This window comes from Anas acuta, chromosome 29, assembly GCF_963932015.1.
Source record: "Anas acuta chromosome 29, bAnaAcu1.1, whole genome shotgun sequence".
Taxonomy (NCBI): domain Eukaryota; kingdom Metazoa; phylum Chordata; class Aves; order Anseriformes; family Anatidae; genus Anas; species Anas acuta.
The window spans coordinates 3,368,774-3,392,451 of NC_089007.1; the positions used below are offsets into that span (position 1 = coordinate 3,368,774).

A 23,678-nucleotide genomic window follows, 5' to 3' on the forward strand; every position below is an offset into this window, starting at 1 on the left:
GGGGAATGACAGATAACTAATGTTGACAATTAACCAGAGCTGATACCCTCTTTGATTAATAGTTGTTCATGGTGAGCTAGGTGTGATGTATCAGTGCTTAATGAAGACTAATTAAAAGGAAAGAGAAGCAAGCAGGATTAGCTCTGAGCAACTTAGAAACCTGATGCAGCCTCATGGTCCTTACTTTTAGCTGGTGATGTGAGCGTTTGTTGCAGCTTTTGTTTACCTGCTGTTCTGGGATGCTTGTTCTATGGACGGGGGCTTTCAGTCACACACCGTGATGAGGGAGCTGACCTTGCATCGTGAGCTGTCTGCACAGGCTGCATGGGAGCTTTGCTGTCGTGGGCTTTGCTGTCGGGTCGAACAACCTTTCTCTGCAAGATGCTGCTTTCCAGAAAGAATAATAGCATGTTTCAGCTTTCCTCCAGGGACCTCTAGCACTGCAGGGACTGTAATCCTTCTGGTTTTGCAATGAGGGAGCCTGCGGCACGATGCCAGGCTTTGCTGCTGCCAGGCAGTGAGCTGGGCAGAGCCAAGGCTTTCTGCCTGGCTGTGCAGTACCGCAGCCGTGCTCCTGCCCTGTGCCTGTGAAGCGGAGAACATGGGAGATGGAAGAACAAGGAGAGCTTGATACGGGTCTGCTGAAGCTCTGCTGGTATCTAGGAAGGGTTTCTGGAGCTTCTGGTGTTGGTGTGTGGAGCAAAGCCATGTTACCATCAAGTGTGCTGCAGCTTTGGGAGCAGCGAAGAGCTCTGCAGGTCTGTAGTGAAGCCAGGTGAGATGGGAACGTGTGTTATTCTGCCATTTAATCCACAGCCCATGGCGTGTAATAGCACTATCAGCCCTCCCCTGGGAACAAACGTGAATGTTCATTAAGAACATGTTGGCGTCTGTGGAGGGGTGATAATGCTCTGCTTCCTCCCGATGGCAGAAAATGGCTTGGTAACATGTTTTTGAAGAATATTTTGCAAGCAAGGGAGCTGTGCTTGCACAACAACGTACTTGAGTGACTTAGATGGCTCAGATATCTCTGCTTCCCTGGCTTTCAGGAAAGTATAAACATCTTTAAGGTATCTCCATTCCATCTAAAATACCTCCAAGCCACAGTGAATAAAAGATTTATTGCATAAATAATTGTGTGAGTTTTCCTGCTCGGATGTGATCTGTTGCAGAAGGTACATGTGCTGCCCAGCCCTTGCTTGAAGCTCCTTTTTTTGGTCTTTTCTACAGGTGGAAAGCGACTGCAGACAACTCCCCCTCCTCTCCAACAAATGAACCCCCACCCGTGCTTCATGTGGTAGGAAATGTCCTGCTTATTAGACACTGGAGAATCCACAGCCAGACTACATCCTGGGGAAACTTTCTAGAAACCCAGGTATGATGAGTTCTGCTGGCGGTGGAAATAGATGTTTTCTTTCCAAGAATTGAGGTATAAGGCTGAATATGCAACCTTTAATTGCTCACTAGGAGAAGCCAAAGGAGGAAACATTTTTTGATCCAAAAGAACCAGGGGAGCCTTACCTCTTCCCCACTCTTAGCTGGCAAGCAGGCAGAGCAGAAGATAAAGTCTGCGTTCCCCAAAGAGAGGTGACCATCAGGAAAAGTTATATTCTCCCACTGTCGTATTGCCTCAAAAGGACCTTCACCCAGAGGACCAAAATGGAGGAAAATCAACACCTTTTCCGGTATTTTGTGCCAAATCCTAAATCCCTATTCATGCAAAACTTCTGCTGGCTCTCACAGTGTTTATTGTTCTTGTTTTAATTGAAGCAGAGGGATTAATGCAGCCCTGATTTCCTTCGCTGACTTCAATGAATTGAGCTTGAGTGTGGGCCAGGAACTGGGCCTGGTGTTAGGAGAAGGCTTCATTTTATTTTCTATATATTCGAGGCCCATCTCAAGGCCTTGCAAGCTCAGTCTTGAATGCTTGCCCAGGGCCTTAGTCCAGGTAGATGGTGAGATGGTGCTGGTGGAGCTGGGTATGGGTCACCCCTGGATCAGTGCACTCCTCTGATGCCCTTATAAAACCCTGACATCTGTGAAGGCCATGAAGCCTTCCATCCCAGCATGATCTGATCTCTGTATGCCACCTAGGCAGGGATTTAATTTTTTCCTTGTGTGATCTGCAGGGAAAAATCATTTTCATTTCACTAACAACATGTTAATGAGATCTATAACATACAGAAGTGGGGAGAGGGAGAAACCATTGTTTCTGACTGCTTACCTGTGCTGCAGGACGTTTTGGCTGCTATCTCCTGATCTCTGCTGGCAGGGAAGCGGGAGTGTGTCTGGCAGCACAACCTCCGAGAAGAGGCTGTTATCTCAGCATCTTTCCTGCGGGACTGCTCGGCTGGTGTGTCGCCAGGTGAGTGAACATAAACTGGTCACTGTAAAATCCCTCTAACAACCCGATGGGATTGATGGGGAAGGAAAAGAGTGCTTGGCTTGTGAAAACAGCATCTGTCATCTGAGAACCAAGGTCAGTGCCGTGATCCTCGTTGTACAGCCAGGTAAAGGGAGTAGTGAATGGGATCTGGGGTGTCAGATCCTTGAAGCATATAAACTGGAGAGGAGCATTGGCAGCTCCTCCAGGACGTAGCTGGCGAAGTCCAGTGTGTGGAAAGCATTGCTCTCTCCCGGGTGGGACTGAGCTGCCTGGGGAGCTCGGCGTTTCTTTTGTTGGTCCGATGGAGCTTGTAAACTTGCTGCAGTGCAAATCCAGGAGGAGTCGGGTCTTGCTGGGGGAATCATTGTCATACACCAGCAACTGTGGAAAACCCATGCAAAGAACACACACCAAGACTGCAAATATTCTAATATAGGTCGCTGCAGAGTGCAGGACGAGGACAGCCTGGTATAAGACTGTGCAAATACAGAAGCAATCAACAGTGCCCATCTGAGATGCAGCAAAGTCATAAAAACTTCCCTTTTTCTCCATCTCTTCTCCCTGCTAATTGCTTGGGTCCTGGGTGTCAGGCTGCTGCATCACCACAATGGCATGGATTGTTTGTTGTGTGGGCTCGTAAGAATTTAAATAAATAATTAAATCCTGTGCACACCCCTGAATTGTGTTATATAAAGTACCTTCATGATATTTTAAAGAAGAAACTGCACAGTGGCATGAAGGTGTCACTCCACACATCACCCAAACCTGTTCTCTTCCCCCACTCCCAGCAAGGGCATACTTGTGCAATTGCTTTCGTTTAAAAGCATTTAATGCACATGATGGTGGTAAGAACATGTTCTTCTGGGAGCGATGAGTGAAATGCACTCCTGAACAGCTGAACGATTTAATCCCAGGGAGTGCCTCATCTTTATGTTTATCTATTTGGTTGGTTGGTGTGTGTGCGCGTGTTGTTGTTACTCTCTGACGTGGTTTCTGGGTATCACAGATTTTGTTTCCGTTTATTTTTTAACCTCACCACTGTTCCCCATAATTCAATGAAATCACACACCAGCTCTGGAGGCGTTTTAAAAAAAAAAATAGGGCAAGGTTTCTCCAAGCACCCAGATCCTGGCACTGTCTTAGCCCCTTGGCATGGGCAAACAATTGCAGGCAACTGAGCAGCTTGATCAGATAATGGCCCCCAGCTGGCATGCAGCTACTGCCCACCACTGCGTTTTGAGGCTGCTCTAACTGAAATGCCCTTTCGAGGTGTGGAGTCCAGCTCTCCCAAGCAACCCCAATGCAGTTTTTGTTGTTTTAACCCCATGTCCTGAAAGGGAAGGAGTGGTCAGCTTGAAAGGAAGAGAATGGGAATTTGGTCTCCCTCTGCGGTTAATATAAGTACCTCAAACTGTTCCAAGACTCCCACCTTCAAGGGTGGTGAATGTAAAACCTCACCCAATACCTTTGGGAGTGTGAGAGGGGATCACCCTGGTACTGATGAGCTTAAAAGCTAAGGGATAATTGTCCCCACAACGTGAAGCTTGGGGATGCCCACCCTGTGCCTGGGATGCTGGCAGGATGGGTGACAACAGTAGGGCAAAGCCCCTCAGGCACAAGTGGATTTTTTTCTTTTATCCTTTCAAAGCACTTTTCATGCATGCCTGTTAGTCTCCCATCCTGGGACTGGACCTGGTGGCAGGATTTCGCATCAATAATCTGTGGATAATTCAGGATCCTTGAAAGCCTGGAGTAAATTCCTGTTTTTCTATGTCTTTTTGAAGTTTATGGCAGAGCATTCATTGCCAGTGGGGCATATTCCCTCTTGGGAGTGGGGAAAACTCATTTGCAGTTGTGTATGTTGTTGCAGCAGACCCCTTAATTATCTCATCAGGCTTTCTTTACCTTGTTTTTGATGTGATTGAGTGTTCAGCAAAGTTGTTTTAATCCCTGTGAAATCCCCTGTGGATTTGACAGGGTGTGGCTTTGACAGATGTACTTTTATTGTTGAGTATTAAGGGTGAATGTGTGCAGGCAAACAGCCACCTTGCGTGGCCTAATGCTGAGGACACCGGATGGCTGCAGCGATGCTGTGCTCGAGCACCTGTGGCTCTCACCTGTACTTTCCTCTCCTAATGTGTCTATGAGATTGGGAAAGGAAGGCGACCTAGAGAAAATGACCCTGGTAGGACTCTGGCATGTTTAAGAGCTTCCAGCATCAGCAGGAAAGCAGGGAACCAAGCTTGGATCAGCTTTTCTGATGGAGAAGGATGCTGAAGGACTTTGGTTTTGTTGTTCTCAGCTGGGCAGTTGCCTCTGCGTTCTCCATGGCAGAGATGAGATGGTTCAAGCCTTGCAGCCCACGGCTCTCCCAGCTTATTTTCCTGGCTGGGAAAAGGGACGCTGGTTTCCCAGAGCCCCGTGAAAGCAGTCCCTGTTGGTATTGGATTTTATCTGGGGCTGGACAGTGAGGGAAGACCAAGATACCCCTGGGAGCTCGGGAGTGGGAATGGCCCTGGTAGACAACAGGGTGCCGGGGGGGAGCTTGTTTTTCCTTCCCTGCTGCTTTTAATTTAGAGGGAGGCTGTTGTGGTAGGCAGTGCCATCTGTTTTTCTTTGCTGAGGGTTTTTCCTCTTCCAAACACAGTATTTTTGCTCTTTGAAGCATCTTCAGCCTGGGCTGGAGCGTGTGGGGTCCTGCGTTATCCCACCAAGGAATCTGGCTTGTCTGGGGGCTGCGGCCAGAGTGAATCCCTATGGGGTTTGTAGGAAAATGTGTGTCTCCTTTCTCCCCGTGATGCCATGCGTCACGTGGAGTTTCTGCTCCCAAGCCCTTGACCCCTTGGCTCATCCCGAGCTGGATGGTGACCGATGGCAGTGGCACCGTGAGCTGAGCATCGAGCTGCTTCCCTGTGCTCGGCCGCATCAGCGAGAACCTGACCTGCTGGCTTGAGTTTCTCTCCCTCGCTTCAGACCTGCCCAGTTTTATGCCTCTGCTCAGCCTCGAGGAGAATGAAAGCCCTTGAGGAGCTTGTGGTTAACAGGCACCTAATTGATTCTGAATAATCCTGACAAGTTTTTGCAGCCCTTGTGGTAATCGGCTCTTTCTGATTGAATAGCTTGGGCTAGGTCTGTATGGATGCCAGCTGTACATTGCTTGACTGCATTCTTTCATTTCCAGCTCATGCTTTTATTTTAACCCTTCCACTGCCCCTTTCTTTGCACAGCCTGTAAATTATGATTGATATATATATATATATTATTTTTTAACATCCTTGTAGGCAGCCTATTCTTCATCTTCTCTAGGAGTGCTTTTTCAGGAGCCTGAAATATGTCTGTGTGTTTGGCAGGGTACACGGGTAACCCCATTTTTTTGCCTTCTTTATAGATTTGGCCAACAAATGCCAGATGTGATGCCTGCTCATGGAATGAAGAGCAGTAAAATAGCAGAGTTCACTTGGGAAGGACGTGAAAATGACTTGGAGGGGCTGGGGAAGCACCCGGGGAGGATACAGCTCCTGGCACAGCTCCTGGTATGGTGGAATCTCAGGACTTCCCCAAAATGTGCTTTCATTTTTGTGGGAGCGTGGTGCGAGCCCATTCTGCCAGCATCTCTCACCCATGGCAAGCCTGTCTGTGTCTGCCGATGTGCTCAGACGGGGTGTGCTCTGCGTGTGCCGTCTGCCCCGGGCAAACCTGTCTGTGTGAAGCACTTCACTAAGGAAAGGGGGAATTTTGTTCTCTCCTGTGGCTGGGGGGAGGGAAGTGGGGGTGTCGCCATCTGCCCGTGCCCTCCAGGCTGTAATCCCCCTCCCCACCTCTCCCAGGTACTGTCATGGGGGGGCAACCCCCCATTCACTCGGTGCCCCTTACTTTTGACGTGGAGACTCCCGGTTCAGCTGCCTGCTTCGTGGATTCAGTACAGGAACAATATTGCTTCTGTGGTGGGGGCTGTGTGGTGCTGGAGGTCTGCTGCCTCCCCCCCTGCCCCTCCAGGACACCTCCAAGCCCTCCCCGTTACCCCCAGCTGGGGCTGCCTGGGGAGCACAATGCACGTGGGGCAAACAAGCCTCGTCCTCTCTATCCCGCTCTGTTCAAAGCCTGAAAAGGGTCACGAAGAAAGCCAGGGCTGTGCACGATTCCTCCCTCCTGCTCTTGTGTTACAGAGCTCGGCTCAAGGCTCTCTGCCCTGGTGAAGCATCCAGCCCCCTGCAATAGCCCTCAGTGCTCCGTGCCCAGCTGCAGCAGGGCCCACTGGTTGCTGCTGCTGCTCCCCAGCCCACGGTCGGCTCTGAGGTGCGGTGGTGGAGAGATGCTGCAGCAAAGCATCCTCTGCATCTCCCTCCCCTTTGCAATCCCAGCCCCGAGTTCAGCATCCCAGGGGCAGCTGCTTCCCACCCTGCGGCTGCCTCCCCAGCGCTGCGCTGCGCATCTTCCCCAGCGTGCATCCTCCCCATCGCTGCCGGTGGCTGCTTGCCTCTGGTTTTGTCATTTTTAGCTCTTTCTTTCCCGGCTTCCCCCTGTGCTGCAGGCTGGGAATGGTACGGTCCTCCCTCCAGCTCCCGTTGCTCCGTGGATATTGCTAGAAGGTGAAGGCATCGGCGCACGCTGCGGAGGCTGCAGCGGCTGCAGCCAGCGCCGAGACACCCGGGAGAGGAGGCAGCAGGGGCTCTGCGTGGAGGCTCCTGCTCAGCTACGGCCTTCTCCTTCTGCCAGCCTCACGCAGGGGCTGCCTGCAACCTTAGCGAGGCACCATGACCCAGGGCAAGGTAGGTGGGAGGCCAGTGCTGGGCTGATGGGTCGTCATGCGTGCAGAATTGCTGCGTGGCTGGGGGGGTGACTGGGTTGGAGTGAGGGGGTTTAAGGGATAAAAGAATTGCTATGGGGGGGGGGGGGGGGGGGGCTGGGTACCAGTGGAAAGCCTGGTCTGGGGTGCACTGGTCCCTGTGGTGGGGAGTCGTTTTGGCAGAGAAAGGGGATGGAGGTGATTATGGGGTTGGGGGCTGGTTTTCCTGCTGCTGGATGTGGAGCTCAGCCCTGCCATGGGAGCTGTGGCCGTTTCTTCCACCCTTCCTGGATGCTGGGGACCTCTGCGGGGTTCTTGTGCTTTTCCATCCATGCTCCAGCACTTGGTACCTGCCTTTAGCACCTCCTGATATGGGGAGCTCTGGGTTTTGGGGTGCCCCAATGCTCTGCTTCCTGGGAGGGGGGGGGGGATAATGCATCCTCTGCCAGCACAGTGCAGCATTGCCATGACAACGAGGCTGGAGGCTGCCTGGATGCAGGCAGTGCTGGCCCTCCTGCATCTCTTTGCTTATCTCAGGGGTCTTGGGTGCTCTTGGCTACCACGTCCCTGAGGGCAGAGGAGGTGGCACAGTTATCCCGAAGCAGCTGGGTCAGCTCGTGGTGTGCATCCTAGGATACTCTGAAGGGCTTGTTGCACCTTTTAAATTAAGACCTTTGTGCAGGGACTGTGCTGTCGGCCCCAGGGCTTGTTAGTCTGTCTCCTGCATTTTGCACTTTTTGGGTCCTGTGACCCAGGGGGATGCTGTCCCTGATGATGAACTGGCACCTGCAGCAGGGACAGGGCACCAGGCTCATAGCTTATCCTGGGACAGCAAAGATACTGCTAGAAGGTTAAAGAGATAATGTTACAAGGAGAAGAAAGCTGTTGGATGTCCTGATATGGAGCTCAACCCTGCCGCGGGAGCTGTGGCCATTGCTCTTTGCTGGGACTTCGTAGTCTGATAATGTGGGTTCCCAAATCCCTTAACTGCATCTCCAAATTGTGGAAGGCAGAGTGGCTGAGCCGCTAGATGGGCAGAGAGGAACAAGTTGGTTGGCAATTTCTGGGGTCTTGGAGAAACTCCCCCAAATGTGGTTGTAAGTGAAAATGAAGGAGCTGAGGTGGTGCGTGTGTGTTTTGTCTAGAAACTGCAAGTCTTTATTTTGAGGGGAAATTCAGTAACAAGTAGGCAGAAATGCAAAAAATGAGTTGGATGCTTTCCAGTGTTACACTTGAGCCTGAGGCACGAGGAGGGCTCTGGGCAAGGCTGCCTCTACCCTCAGACTTGCTTGATTAGCTACAGTTTTTCATCCCCTTTGTCATCCTGAATGTTTTCTCATCTCTTCCTCCGTCAGTCAGAGGATTCTTGCTCCTGGGGGTGTGGAGATGGGTCCAACACCAAGAGCTGCTGGGTCTCCTCTCTCTGGTTCCTGGGACCAAATGGAGGAGCCCCAGACCTCTGCCCATGGCTTTCTGGGTTCCCATTGCAGGGCTGTTTCTGTGCCATTTTATAGTCTAATCTCCTTTTTTTTAATTTATTTTATTTTTTTCCCACATTTCTGTGCAGCTGTCTGTGAACAACAAGCCCCCCAACCCTGAGGGGCAAGGGGAGAAGAAGGACAATGCCACGGCTCCACCAGCCCCTCCGACCTACGAGGAGGCGACAGCAGGAGAGGGGATGAAGGCCAGCGCTTACCCTCCTCCCCCATCGGTCCCGCTCCACCCCAGCTGGGCTTACGTCGACCCCAGTAAGTCCTGTGGCTGTACCCAGGGTGAGCCCCTTGCAAAGGGGGCAGAGGGCTGCAGAGATTGCCCTGGGGCTTGTAAAGGAGAGAGGAGCCAGGGACGTGGCAGCCAGTGTGAGCCATGGTAGAGCTCACTGTAGAGTTATGGCTGTTAGCTATACATATAATTAAATAATAATATTAAAGGCCAGATTGCCAAAGCACTAAACCACGCTGCCTTCCAGATATGGGACTAAACCCCTGTGCTTTATCCCTTTCCAGTATGGGGATGGTGAAATCCTGGCTCCCAGCTTGCCGCACTGGGCAGTGCCAGCTCCCAGGGCTGGGGAGCATCCTGGTGTGGTGCCCCCAGCTCTGCAGGCTGCAGCCCCCCCCCTTCCAGCTCCTGCTTCTTTCACAGAAGCTGCTGAAGCGGCAGAATTGACATTGTGGCATCAGTGATGTCTGGCTGCTGCGGGCGGGTGTTCAGAGCCAGCGGAGGTTAAAACCCCGCTGGACTCGGAGGCTGAATTGTTCCAGCGTCGGTTTGCATGGCCACGAGCGTGACCCCTGGGCAAACAAGAAGCTTTTCTTCCCGGCTGCCACGTGCAGCCTCTGCTCGGGGCTGTGACAAGCGGACAAAGGTCCGGCTGTGCCCGATGCAGGGGAGCCAGGGGACGCAGGATGCAGCGGCTGGCAGAAGGGAACGAGCACGCGGGGCTGCTGGGGGCAACTGCTCTGTCAGCATGGCTTTAGCTGCAGAGAGTGCAGAAATTTAGGACCAGGGCCTTGAATTTGGCTTTGCTGGTGTCTGCAAGCCTGTCTTCAGTTTGTGTGGGCTTTGCCTCCATCTGCCCAAAGGATCCGAGTATCCCTGAGCTATAAAGCTTTGAGGAGGAGAGACATCTGTCAAACAGGCAGGGATATGAATGCATAGCTGGCGTAATCACACAAGCCTTGTTTCTATAGGAAACCCAGCTAGAAGTCTTAGTAACACAGGTGGGGGGATTTGCAAGAGAAGTAACACAGGGGAACAATGTGCTAAGATCATTCAGATCTTATCATCAGATGTGGTTTCAGGATTTAATTTTTTTCTTAAACATGAGGTTCAGGAGTGGGAGAAGGTTGCAAGAAACTCCAGCAACAAGAGCTTGTATCACAGAGCCCTCAGCACAGCAGAGGTGGGCTGTGTGCTGTGGTGGTTTTGGGGGAAGGCTCCCCCAGCAGCTGCACTGGAGTTCTTTCCCCTTGCTTAGGCTTGCTCACAAACTGGTCTGGCTGTGTGCATAGAAACTGGATTCAGGGATGGCCCTTCTGAAAAAGCTGGCTGAAATGAGCTTCTCCCAGAGAAGAGGGCACGCTCTTGACATAAAAAATGATGCAGACACAACCGAAGCTCAGGCAATTACGGAGCAGCGAGGGAATCCTCCTGCACCGGAGCTCCTGATGGGAATGACTGCGGTGCTGAGTCACAGCTCCTCTTGGGGGTGGTTTAATGCTCTGTGAAAGGTGAATGAGGAGACGGTACAAGACCTCTGTCATTAAAGAATTGCTGTTAATGTAGACAGGAATAAACCCTGGCATCCTTGTTGTGTTGGGGCTTGCAGAAGTATTTTCCCCCTTTTTGTTCTTGGAGATGCTCCTAGTATGATACAGGAATGAGAAGGGAACGGAGCACACCCCAGCACACCTCACTTTCATGGTGTGATAAGAAAAAAATAAAATTTGGGCCTCCTGAACTGTAATCGATCACTGGGGTCAAATTATTGTGGCTTGGGAGGGAGCCAGGCGATGGGAGCTGATCTCTGGCTTCTGCTTCAGGCACGAGCCCCAGCTATGGCAGCGGCGGGTACCCCGGGGACACGGAGATGCTCACGACCTTCAGCTGGGATGACAGGAACGTGCGCAGGGTGTTCATCAGGAAGGTAAGGGGCAAGAGCCCAGAGGAACCTGGCTGCTCTGGCCTGGGCTCCCCTGGACCACGGAGCTGCTCGGAGTTGGGTGGGCAGTGGGGAGCCTGCGGCTCGCCCATGGGCTGCCTCTCGTTCCAGGTTTATGCCATCCTGATGGTCCAGCTCTTGGTGACTCTCGTTATTGTGGCTTTCTTCACCTTCTGGTAAGTCTGGTGTAGCCGTAATGCTCGCTTTGTACCATGCATGATCTGCTCCTGTACGACCTGCAGGGTAATTTCTGTTCTGTAGGTACGTGAATTATTTCAGGTACTTCAACATAAAAACAAGACTGAGGGGTCCCTGAGAGGTCTTTCTGCTATCTCCCCTGCACAGCACATCGTCCCTTCTGGGTCCCATTCCCAGCAGAGAGACCCGAGCTGCTTGCCCTTGCATTTAACTGCGGCTTCAGCCGTGCCCTGTGTCTTTTCTCTTTCGGGAGTTATCGATGCCATCAGAGCCCCAGCTAGAGGGACTGTGTTACCTGCCCTCACAGAAGCGGATACTCCACGTTCGCGCAGCTAGCTCAGGTGGCTGAGCATTTTGGGCATGTGCAGCTCATGTTGCCTCCAGAATAAATAATGAATCACTGTCAGCCCGAGGAGCCGACCTCCTTAATCACTCCTCGGAGAAAGCAGCAGCCACGCCGCGAGCAAGTCCAACGGTGTCACTGATAACAGCAGGGCTGTCCTTCTGACCTGACAGCTGGAATTTCTTTTCAGGTGGCTGGTCTGCTGGGTAGAGTCCACTGTGTTTTTGCACATATCCCCGCTCTGTGTCACCCCGTGCACATTCCCGGGTTTAATTTAGCAGCAACCTGTGAAGTGATTGGCATTTTTATGCTCTGCTCAGTGTCCCTTTTCTGTCTTGCAGCGAACCGGTCAAGGGGTACATTCAGACACATTCTGCTTGGTACTGGGCTTCCTAGTGAGTATCTCTGTCTTCTCCTCTGGCTATACATGCTCTGAACAGCTCTGGATGTGGCTGTAGTGATGCAGAAATGCTTTCCAAACACTTTTGTGTCTTGCATTTGAGGAGTTACTCCAATTTGTTTGCAAGGCAAGCCAGGGAAATTCATGGATATTTTTGATTTGAGAACAGAAAAAGAAAACTTCACTTAAAAGAGTCTGAGACATGACATGGGCTGGATACCTCCAAATAATTGCCAAAAGAGGGTTTATTGCTCTACAAACCAGGGTCAAAGTAAATATATGAGTATTGCTTGCAGAGCAAACTGTGTAAAATGGAGGAGCTTCTAAGTAAGTTCTGCAGAAACCCAGATGTGAGAGCTGAAAATACACAGTGGGTACCTTCAAGGCTTCATTTCGCATCCTCCCATTGACAGCAAGGAGGTTGCCTGGGTTTGCACCACGTGTCTTGATAAGCAACAGATGAAGAAGGATGTGGGCAGTGTCAGGGTGGGTGCATTTGGAGATATCAGGGTGAGTCTGGCCCTGTTTCTGTCAGGGCTGTCACGCCAGACTCATCATCGGGGAGCAGCCTTTGGTACCCAGAATTTGGGATTCCATTCATTAGGCCAGCCTGGTCTGAAAGGTCAGAGAGGAGGCAGCTAGGCTGCACCTCCGTGTGCTAATATATTTGCAGTTGTGCTGTTTTCTGGATGCTGCTTGGGTTAGTGCTAATTAAGCAGGCAGAGAGCACAATGCAATTGCTTGTGAATGAGGTTCTGCGAACCTGGCTTTAATTAGTTCACACCCAAATCACGAAATGTGTCCAGGCCCGGAGATGAGACACCAGCTTATATAACTTAGAAAAAAAAAAGACTTAAAATAGCAATAATAGAAGGCAACTGGCACCGGCATGCTTCTTTGACCTTAAAAGAAAATAATTTGCTCATCCTTGGCCAATTGGTAGATTGGAGAAGCAGTGCTGCCTTGCAGGGAGACAAGACCAAGGTCTATGCTTTTACCTTTGGGCTCATCTCTTGCTGCTTTCTGGCCAGTTAGCATTTACTTCTTCCTATCCTTCAGCAGGAGCTGGGGACAGGTCCTGTACCTGAGGGACTTAAATTCTGTCTGTCCGTTTCAGCAAGGCAACCCTTCCCTCTGTCCCCAGTTTCTCCAGTTGCTTTCCCTGGTCTGGGTCTGGATCTCCTCTGTGCAGAGACCTGACTTCTCCATCTACACCTCTGAATTAAAAGTGGGTGTCTTGGGGCTGCTCGGTGATGGCCCAGGGAGAATAAAGCAAGAGATGTTCATAGTGAGTGCAAAGGAGACGGATAACTGCAGCAGCTCTCTTTGCTCCCTGTTTTCCATCTGCTGAGCTGTGCCCACTCCAGCTTTCCTGGTTTCCCTGTGGGAGAGCAATGCTCAGGTTTATCTTTGGTGCATTTATCATGGCCCGTGGGTTTTGCCGTCATGTTCATTTATTAGACCTAAGGTTAGTGGCTATCGTGCTGCCATCGGCATGCTTGGAAGCTGCTCTCCCCCCCCAGGCACAAGGGTGAAAGTAGGTGAGCAGGTTCCCACCATGCCGAACCCCATCAGCAGCGTGGAAAAACACCCGGGCTGCGTGACGGCCGGGGCAGGGGGAGACCATCCCTCAGCTCTGGGATTTTTGCTTTGCTGAAGTCGTGTGAGATAAATAACTCGTAGGTGACCTGGGGATGGCATGTGCAACAGCGTGTTAGGCTCGGGTCTGTGAGCTTCAGTGTCCTCAGAGGATCCTTCTGGTGAGCTCTTCCTCCAGGGCTGGTGCGGTGGCACGGGACCAATTCCCTTCTCCAACCTCACCTTCCCCTTGACTTTAGGCAAGCCACTTAAACAAAGATTCATGGGGCTGCTGAAATCCCAGCAGGATGCCTCGAGCCCACCAAAGCCAGGTGGGATGCCAGTGATGACAACGAGGGGCAGAGCTGAGCTGCCTCCAGTCAAGGGACTCACACAGCGAGGAGTTATCAACAAGAAATGCCTCTGGCCAGTTAGCATTTACTTCATTTACTTTACTGGTGCTCCATCTACCCTGGCCCTGAACGCTACCCTTGCTCTGCTCCAAAACCGTCCTTCAGGTTTTCCAAGGATGGTCGCGCTGTTAGGGACTGCCATAAGCACAGCAGGCAGCTTTGGGCAGAAAATGACTTCAGCAAGAGGCAGTTGTTGCCTTCCTCCCTACCCAGCCTTGACTTCTGGCATGGTGCTTGCATTTAAACAGTGCAACAGAGCACTAAGACTTGTCATCTGGAGCCTTCTCTCCTGCTTCAATACACAACGCTTATGTCTTCATCCCTAATCTGCTTTTTTTTTCTCTTTGCAGTGCTGTTTTCTTTGTGACCTACTTGATTCTTGCTTGCTGCTCTGGACCCAGGTAAAATATTTTCTTTTTGGATTTAAAACAGCCCAGTGAAGTGAAGGATGAATGCTCTCATCTTGCTGCAAACATGACCAACATCATTGCAGAGAAGGGATGGGGTCGTGCTGGGGCAATGATGCAGGGCCGGAGGTGGCAGCTGTGCTTCCAGGCCTGATGCAGTTGGGAGTTGCTGCAACACTGCACTAAAAGCTGAAGTCAAATTGTGACTGGAAGGGTTGATGTGTTGCTGCCCGAACTGTGCTGCTGCATTGCTCCAAATGTTCATTGTTAAATACCGCAGGGAATGGTTGTTTTTCGCTGGCACAGGGCACTGCTGGCTGCTTTGCTGCGATCTCATGGGGGCATTTGCCCTCTTGGCCTCAGAGCACCCCGAATGCTCTCTCATTCCCAGCGGGGTGACTGTTCCCTTGCACCACCCCTGCCTTTTGCTGCGCAGGCCATTAATTACATGGCACATCTTATGCAACCTGTTGTGGAGCGCTGCTGACGACCGCTGCCCTCTGCATCGCAGGGCTGACCAGCCCCTGTTTGTTCACTTGCAGGAGGTATTTCCCATGGAATCTGATCCTGCTGAGCATCTTCGTAAGTAGCACATCTGGACAGTGTCGGCCCTGCCCCAACAACCAGTGCAGGTTTCACAATGGCTCTAGGCAGGAGAGAAAAGAATCTGGGCTTTGAATTCCTGCAGAAAGCAGGAATTTAATCCTCCGATTGCCCCGTACTTGGGCTGAGGAGCTGTAATTGAACTAAAATGTGATAAGCAGGAAAGAAGGGAGCCTCTGTTTAAACCCTTCGTAGTGAAGAAGAGAGGGTGGTTGTACACTGGAACAGGCTCCCCAGGGAAGCAGTCACTGCCCCAAGCCTGTCGGAGTTCAAGAAGTGTTTGCACTGTGCACTTAATCGCAGGGTCTGAAATGTTGGGTAGACCTCTGTGGTGCCAGGAGCTGGACTTGATGATCCTCATGGGTCCCTTCCATCTCAGGATATTCTATGATAAAATAAAAGGCCTGCGGAGGCTGGTTGGCTGTGGGAGCTGGGGTAGGGTGCTGGAGGCCTGTGCAGGAGGGTGGAAGGATGGGGAAGGTGGGACTGCTCCCAGCGAGGAAAAGCTGCCCTCATTTTAACCTGTCCTGCAGACATTCATCACTGGAGGATTAGAAACTATGTGAAAATTGCTTCTCCCGGGCATCAGTTTGAGGTTTTGCTACCCCTGTAGTTATTGTTCCTGCAGTTGAGATATTTTATCTGCTGAGTCTCTTCCTGGGACACGAATGCAAGAATAATGTGGTTCTCTTTCCCTCCCAGACCCTCTCCATGGCTTATCTCACTGGGATGCTTTCCAGGTAGGCTGAGCACATGGTCCCTGGAGGTTTTCTGGTCCTGTGTCCTGGGCTTTTCTGTGGGAAAACTGCCTGGTTTCTGAAATAAAATGACTGCTTGATTTCTTTGGAGCTGTTCTGGTAGCCACGTGAAGTCACCACCTTCCCTTTTAAAAACACTTTTTAAAGAAGCTCTCTGAGAGCCATGGTGCCACCCCTCCTCTGTCACCATTGGGGCAGAACAGGGCAGGTCTTGGCTGTGCTGAGTCCTGTGGGAGAGCACCAGAGAGCCAAGGACGAGGCAGTGCCTGCACAGATGGCTGTAGGGGACTGCCACAGACTGATCTCACCCCTCCTGACAAGCAGCACTCTACCAGATGGGGCTGGAGTGACACAAGGAGCTTATTTTCCAGCAGTTTCATTCTATTTTGTAGTCTACAGCTTGCTCCCTTTTGCTTGTTTTTACTGTTACAATCTGCTCACAAGATCAGCCCCGGTTCACGTGGGTCCCTGGTGATGAGGCAGGCGAGCCAGTGGGTGTTGATGGATGTGTGCAGGGCACAAAGAAAGTGGTGGCTTCAGCAGCTCAGGGAAAATGCCAGTGATATCGCTCTGCAGTCAAACCAAAGGGAAGAGCAGGAGGCTGGCTCCTGGGGCTGAGCCTCGTGCTGTGACTGAAATCAGTGGGCAGACGTACAAATATAATTTGTGTATATAAGCTTGTCGTCTTTCTGCCTGTTCAAATCCTGCCCTGCAGATTTCCAAAACCCAACCCCACTGTTACAAGCATAGCCACAGAGTAACAGTGGCCACAGCCTTCTGATTTCTCATTGTGCTGCAATGACATTTGTCACTCTATTTTTATTACCTCCCAGTTTGAATCCTCCCCTTCTCCATCTGTCCACGGACAGAGACATTTTTATAGCAAGTCCTCATCTTAGCTGCTCATGAGTTCCCAGGAGGAAGAGAGGTGCCCTCCTGCCTACCCTTTTCTATTTAAAGCAGGAGGAAAACCCATCTAGTGTTTTTGGGGTGTTTTCTATCTTTCCTTCCCTTTTGACACTAAGGATTGTTGATAAGGTCAGTGTTGCTTGTACCCCAAGGACTCACGTTTTTCCTGTACACCCCCACGGAGTTTCTGCCTGTCTTGATCTCTCCTCCCATCCATCCCTTGGAAACCCTAGCAAAGTGGCTCTGCTGTTAATTTTGCAGTTATTACAATACCAAGTCGGTCCTTCTGTGTCTGGGGATCACGGCCCTGGTGTGTCTCTCTGTCACCATCTTCAGCTTCCAGACCAAGGTCAGTCTGTGCTGCTCGGTCCCTCTGGGAGAAGCAGTAAATGGGGTCAGGCAGTGCGAAGGGGCAGGTCTGTGGGGTTCAGGATGCAGAAGAGATCCGAGGGATGCTGGGGTGCAAAGTGAAGGTTACACAGATGCTGGAGTGAGGGATATGTTGGGGTACAGATGGGGTGAGAAGATGCTAATGTATGGGGCAAGTTATGAGTGGGTGTTTTTTTTGGTTTGTTCTTTAGGATTAGGCTAGGATACATGAAGGCACTAACATAAATGTGCATGAAGGGCTTTTAGATATCAGGGATGAGATGGGTACAGAATTTGTGCCCACAGCAATAAAGGGGGTATGGTGGGTGTTTGGCTCTGCCATAGGGATGGGAGCTGGGCTACAGGACCTGAGATGGAGATGGAGGAATTGCCATCTGACAACAAGATGGGGGCAATGCTGGGGAGTCCCCCCCTGCAGGTGTGGGGGTCCCCTTCACTGCCTCTGCAGGGCCCCTGCCCTTGTAACGCAGTGCTCTTTGCCTCTGCAGTTTGACTTCACCTCCTACCAGGGCGTCCTCTTTGTGATGCTCATGGTGCTCTTCTTTGGTGGCATCATTCTGGCTGTGATTCTGCCCTACCAATACGTGAGTAACAACCCGCGTCCCTCCTTCCTCACCCAGTCCCCATCAGCATAAAGCCAGCAAACTCCAGGGCTCGTCTTCAGAGGGGTGTCCTGAAATGTGCAGAAACACCAGCAGAAATGGAAAGCCGGGTGGCTGTCCCCTGCCTGTTGTACAATCAGATAGCAGGCTGTAGGACAGCACTGGCCTGGGGCTTGAGGAAGTTTGCTTCTGTTCCTGCAGCTGTGGAGTGACCCCAAAGCAGGTTGCACCACCTGCTCGTGCCTCAGTTTCCCCTCCACTAAAGCCAGGGTGGTGAGCTGGCTGAAGTGCTGTCCTGCCCTGAATTTGAGCTAAGAGCCCTGCTTTGTTTGGGGCAGGCCTTGGACTCTGGACAATGCAGCAGTGAGCCTGTCTGGCCAGGCGTGGCTGTAGCCACGCTACCATGGGGCACGGTTCTGAGATGTTTAGATCTTGAGGCTCAAATTTCCCTGACAGAAATAAGCCTCTCTGGGGGGTGACTGAGACCCCAGGAAGAAGTCCAGACCATGACAACCACCTTGCTGCTCCTCCAGCTGTTGCCAGTCCCTCTTGCATGGGTCCAGCCCTTTCCTCTAGCCTTCCATGCCAGCATTCTGCATCCCCACTCTTGGGTTGAACCTGGCGTTGTCTGTGTCCAAGCGAAACCCTGGAGCTACTTGTGGCCACGCCTGATGGAGGGTTTGGTGTGGCAGCATGGAGCATCTGGTCTCCATCCAAGAGTCTCATTAGGTGAGTCGTCACTCAGGCAAGAGCCTGACAGACTCTGGAAGAGATCCTGATGAAAGAGGGAAGGTGTGTGGGGCTGTGGGCCACCATTAATCACCCTGAATGCCTGCTTGTACTGGTGACAGCAGCACCTGGCTTTGATCACGGCAGCCTTTAAGAGCCCTTCAAACCTCCTGCCCACCTCACCTGGCTCCTCTGGGGACTTGAGTCATAATCAATGGGCCAGACCTGCAGGAGATGCTCCTGCTGGTACCAGCCCTGGAGTTGACCTGACGATGCACAAATACATGAGCTGCTGCTTCCAAAACCAGAAGCTTGGTTTTGGGTTGTCTTGGCTTGGCATCTGTCTCCCCTCTTCCACAGACGTGCTCATAAACCAGGTGGCGGTGCCAAGCCGCTGCCATTAAACTGTTGAGACAACTGCTCTTTATCTTGCAGCCTGTCAAGATAAGCATAGCTCGAGGCAGCTTGTAATGAGCTTGTCTATCTCGGGAGGCAGGCTGCGATCTCGGGGCTGAATCAGCCATCCATGTGGGCAACTTCTCTTGGAATGTGAGCAACATCTCCGTTAGCGCTGTAGGTTACTGTGCCACAGCAGGCAAGGGCTGGGATTTGGTCTTAATTTCAGTGAATTTCCTGCTGTGACTCCAACAGATGAACACACTTCAGCTTTAATTAACATGCAAAACTTCGTCTGGCTCTTGGAAGCAATTGGTGTTTCTTCCGGTGGGATCAGCTCTGCTGGATAAATAAACACCTTCCAGGGCTGCTGCAAAATGCCTTTCCATCAGGGCTGAGTAAGAGGTTTCCACAGAGACTGCAGCTGCGTTGCAGTCGGCTGTTCAGAAACACAAGCACCTGGTCTGGAAGCTTATGAGGCAAATAGACATAAAGACCAGAGTGAGAGAGGAAACTGAGGCACAGCGACCTATCGCTGCCACAAAAAGGACAGCGATAGAAACTGGGTTGGAACTGGAAGTGGTGCAAATTCAGGGCTGTTAGAGCACTTTCCCTAACTTGTATCCTCCACGTGAGAGCTCAGCTCTCTGCTGTGTCAAGTCCTATCTAACCGGTACTCCTGCAGGCACTGACTGGTGGATTTGTTTCTCTAGGTCCCCTGGCTCCACGCGATCTATGCTCTGCTTGGTGCCATTATCTTTACCATGGTAAGTGAGCTGCTTGTCACAGGGCCTGGGAATGTACCGTCAGGAAAAATAAGCAAGTAAATGTGGAATAAATGCTTCTTGCCTTGAAGGATGCCTAGGGAAGGGAGAAGAGTGAGTTTCAGGATTGCAGAGAGCTCTGCATCCTCCAGTGGCTCATGAGTAGCAATTACTGCAGTGACCTCAGCCTTGTCCTGGGAAGGTGCTGCTGTACGTGACGGTGCTGGTGCTGAGCATGGTGTGATTGGCAAACCCGTGCTGTAAGCGCAATACTAGGTGTGAGCAGCAGAAAGCATTGGAGGGGCAGGGCAAAAGGCAGATCCACAGTGGGAGCAGAGACCAAGCTCTGAAGCAGCAGTAGGAGCCAGGCTGCAGTGCAAAAGGATGAAATGAGGCAGCAAAAGTGAGCAAAGGCAAGGCAAGGCTGCCTGGGTGGCAGGGGGTATGAACTTCCATAACAAATGGAGAAATTGGGCAACAGAGACCGTGGTCTGGGATTAAGGGGCGTTAGGAAGGCTCATTGCAGGCAGGAAAAGCCCTGAAACAGGGCAGCTCCTCGACCTGAAGTTGAAAAGGTTTCATTCATTCCTTCACCTGCTCCCTGGCTCTCCCTCCTGTGAGCCTTTTCCCGGAGCATGTCCCGGCAGTGCTGTGCTTGCCACTGGGGTGTGGGCATTGTTTGGGAAGATGCTTGGCATTGCCCTGAGGTGGGGGTCAGGAGAAGGGCTGCCTTGGGGTTCAAGGCGGTGCACATTGGGCATGCTGTGAATAAGAACAGTTGGGCAATTTTATTTATTAGCTAATAAAATCATTTCAAGCAAGCTTGGGTATTTCTTCTGTGATTCATGATTAGAGACTCTTCTGTAAAACACGAGGAGGCTAAACATCTTATTACCCTACAAACTTCTGCCAGAAACGCAGCTGGTGGGGCGAACTGCACACTTAAACTTAGGCACTTTTAAACAGCAGTTATGTCCCATAAAAAGTGGCAGTGCTCTTGTTGAGGGTACAGTGAAGCAACTGGGAGAACTCCTTATAGCAAAGCACTTTTTGCTTCCCTGTGCCAAATCTGCTTCTGACTGTCACTTGGTTTTCTCCTCTTTCTTCACAGTTCCTGGCTTTTGATACCCAGATGCTGATGGGGAACCGTCGGTACTCTCTGAGTCCAGAAGAATACATCTTTGGAGCTCTCAATATCTACCTGGACATCATCTACATTTTCTCCTTCTTCCTCCAGTTCTTTGGCTCCAGCCAGGAGTGAGGGCAGCAAGGCAGAATCTTCTCTTTGCTGGCAAGATGCAGATGTTTAAAAAAAAATATTGAAAACAAAAGAGGGTTTAAAAACAAAACCAACAACAAACCACCCTTTCTGGCCCACTAGCAGGCTCCATTCTATCAGCCGAGCAAAGCCCCTGGGTTCCTTTATGCAGCTTGTATATATGCTGTTAAGCCTTTGTGACCCAGACAGCAAAGCAGGGCTTAAGTGTTATGTCTGTCCTGCTCCCTCCACTCCTGCTGAGATCAAACCAGACCAGAGACTGGGAGGCATGAGACCAGGATCTTCTCTTCCCCAGAGGCTGTCAGAGTTGCCTGTGTCCTGCGCATCACGGGATGCTGAATTGCTGTGAACAGCTCTGCAAAGGGAAAATCATATTGAGGGAGGAGAGGTAGGGAATTTTGCTAGAATGCTGGCAGGAAACGCACCTGAAGGAAGGGAAAAAGCTAGGGGACCCCCGTTTCTCACCTGCATTCACTCAGAGCCTCATGGCCTCTGCAGAAAAATGTTCCAAGTAGTGCCTGCTTTTAGAAAGGCAGCGCATGGGATCACGTAGTCTGGGTGTCCCAGCAATCAGTCCTTCAGGCGCAAGGGAACCTGTTCAGGATGTTCGGCCTTTTTGAGGACATCCCTAATGTCCTGCAGAAATAATTCTTCTGCATCCTTTGCAGCTGGCTGTGGGGCTGAGCCTGCATTTACTTTCCTTCCCAGCGTGGGTCAGCAGGATCGTTGGCTGTGGGCTCAGCTCCCCAGCCCAGGAGATGTGTACATGTATGTCATTGTCCTGAACTGCGGCTCTTCACCTGGGAGGGTTGAGATCCCACGTGAGGATTATTGGCAGGGAATGGCAGAGAGCAGAGGAAAGAGGCTGAGTGTCAGAGCCCATGCAGGGCTAGGCACATCCTGACGGGGGAAATGGGTGGCTGAGATCCTGTGATCCATCCTAAGGATCTGCTGCCTTCACAAGTGGCTTGGTTGCTAGAGATTAAGTGGTTATTACCCAGAAACTGAGGCCAGGGTGCGTGCCTGTTGCTCAAAATGGGCCCGTCTTTGTAGCAAACACCAATGTCGCCTCTTCCTCTTGCTCTAGCCATTTTCTGGCTTTGCTCCCCCAAACAGGGATGTCAAGGAAGGCAGTGGATGCCTCAGAGCGTGCAGGTAACTTTCCATCTTCCCCTTGCTCACATTCCCCTGTCTGGGGATTAGCTGGCTAATTTCTAACTGTAAAGCTCCAGGTGGAGATAAGAGGCCTTTTGCTCTTATTTAGAAAGCGATCCTTCCTGCTGATAGAAACCCGTATCTTCAATCTCCCTGGAATGCCGGTGCAAGTGCGTCACTGAGCTGCCTCTAGCGATCCCCGCGTGTTAGAGAAAGGCTATGCCAAAATGCTCCGTACTGCACATTCCTCCTCTGCTGCTGCCCTGCCTGTTACCCCTCACATGTTGCATCCTCCCGCTGCACGTGCTCCATGCCCTGAGCTGGGCAGAGGAACAGGAAAGTTACTGTGCAAAGTATAAATAAAACATGCTTCAACCCCTCAGCAGCTCCGCTGACCTTGTCTGTGACACAGGAGCAGAACTGATGCCTTCCACCTCCCCACTTGAAAAATAAAAGAGAAAAATTGTAGGGATAAAGAAGACAACTGGGATATCATTAAGTTCATGACGCCCTGTTTTCTGCAGTGCAGCATGGAGACAAAGCAAATTCTTTGGGTTGCTGAGCAGGCAGGATTGGGGTTAGGGCAGTGTGGGAGATGCACTAAAAATTTACAAAAATTGAGTTTAGAGAGGTGTTTTTTTCTTACTTGAACCCATGTAGGCACTTCCAAAATACCTCAGCAGCCTGGTTATGCAGCCTCTCTTGCTCTCAGCAAAAGGTCTGTAGGTATTTCTGCTTTCCAGCTTTTGAGGAAGGATTATGGCATTATGTGAAGAGTTCTGACGGAAGTATTCCTAAAACTCCTCCAAAGGAGCACAATCCAGGCCAGAGCTCTGCAGACCCCTTTCTGCACTGGGACTTCTCCAAACCGGCCCTGCACACCTTGGACCTCTGTACGAGACCACAGATCTGCAGCCCACTCTGGATCTCTTACTCTTTTTCTTTTTGGTGTGGAGTAAACTCTGCTGCTGCCTGAGCTGCTGCTGCCTCCTGGCTTTCTGCTTCCCCATGGGAAAAGCTTGCATGGCACCTGCTGCATCTCCAGGCCACCCAAGCGGGGATGGCTTGCTGCCCTCATGAGACCCTCTGCAGGGCTCCCTTCTTGCATGTGTCCTGGTTCCTCTTCTGTGCTGACCCCACGGCTCGCAGCCCATCCATGCCAGGCCCACTGAGAGCACTCGGATTGAAGGTGGAAGTCCCCATGGGGCTAATGCAGGATTAGGGGTGAGACATAGGCACAGGCAGGTTTCGCCTGGGTTCCCGGACCCGCTGTGCAGGGGAGGTGCAGGGCTGCTTCACTTCCTCCATGTGGCTGACCCTTATCTTAGGTCTGCATCATCGTGACCCCAGCTCTGTAACCCTGTGATCCTTTTGTCCAGCCATTCTTATGATTTCATTGTAAATAGAATTTTGTATTTTCTCTGAACATTGCTAATAAATTGTTGCAAAACTGTTAGTGCTGTTGTGAGGTCTCCTGACTGAAGGAAGGTCTGTTTGCATAGCTGGTGCTTCATCCCCCTGGAATAGTAAACGTAAACAAGATTATAGCATGATGTGGCATAGCCTAAAGTTTTAGTGGAGACCAGGCTGGCTCTTCTCTGCTTATGACTAAGGCACACATCCTACATGAAGCAATAAAATGCTTATGGCTCCAGCACAGGCATCACATGTAAAGTATTTGAGAATTGAAGGCCAAAGGTCTCCTTGGGTAAGACATCTGCTCTTGCTCAGACTTGGTTTAAGTGAGTGTAGGGTTCAAAACCAACTAAGTAGAGGCCAGCAAGTGTTGTCAACAAGGTACCTGCTTAAGAGAGCATTTCCAGCTGCTTCTGGAGAGCAACCTGACGCACTAAGCTTTCTCTAGAGAGAGTGGGGGAAAATAAAAAGCCTCCAGAGAGCTATTCACATGATGTAAATC

At 51.2% G+C, this 23,678-nt stretch overlaps 1 protein-coding gene across 2 annotated transcripts; it reads left to right on the forward strand.

Moving 5' to 3' along the window:
• Window positions 1-128: 128 nt before the first annotated feature.
• FAIM2 (Fas apoptotic inhibitory molecule 2) lies at window positions 129-23,216 on the forward strand. Of its 2 annotated transcripts, none has more exons than XM_068663494.1 (17): window positions 129-775; window positions 1,231-1,375; window positions 1,468-1,685; window positions 2,236-2,365; window positions 5,775-5,919; window positions 6,918-7,155; window positions 8,740-8,920; window positions 10,718-10,821; window positions 10,948-11,012; window positions 11,719-11,772; window positions 14,119-14,169; window positions 14,718-14,757; window positions 15,481-15,518; window positions 16,707-16,794; window positions 17,324-17,419; window positions 19,276-19,329; window positions 20,438-23,216. In XM_068663494.1, the coding sequence occupies exons 6-17, from the start codon at window positions 7,141-7,143 to the stop codon at window positions 20,585-20,587; spliced, it is 936 nt and encodes a 311-aa protein (XP_068519595.1). In that variant the 5' UTR covers window positions 129-775; window positions 1,231-1,375; window positions 1,468-1,685; window positions 2,236-2,365; window positions 5,775-5,919; window positions 6,918-7,140; the 3' UTR covers window positions 20,588-23,216. The 2 variants fall into 2 exon arrangements, with proteins under 2 accessions (XP_068519595.1, XP_068519596.1); XM_068663495.1 differs by having other exon boundaries at window positions 129-758.
• The last annotated feature ends 462 nt before the right edge of the window (window positions 23,217-23,678 follow it).

What these genes read in the sequence shown, in the direction of transcription:
- FAIM2 (XM_068663494.1), top strand. An exon ending in GTGGCTTTCTTCACCTTCTG is followed by an intron (nt 11,013 to 11,718) that starts GTAAGTCTGGTG and finishes TCTGTCTTGCAG; the next exon opens with CGAACCGGTCAAGGGGTACA. An exon ending in GCTTGCTGCTCTGGACCCAG is followed by an intron (nt 14,170 to 14,717) that starts GTAAAATATTTT and finishes GTTCACTTGCAG; the next exon opens with GAGGTATTTCCCATGGAATC.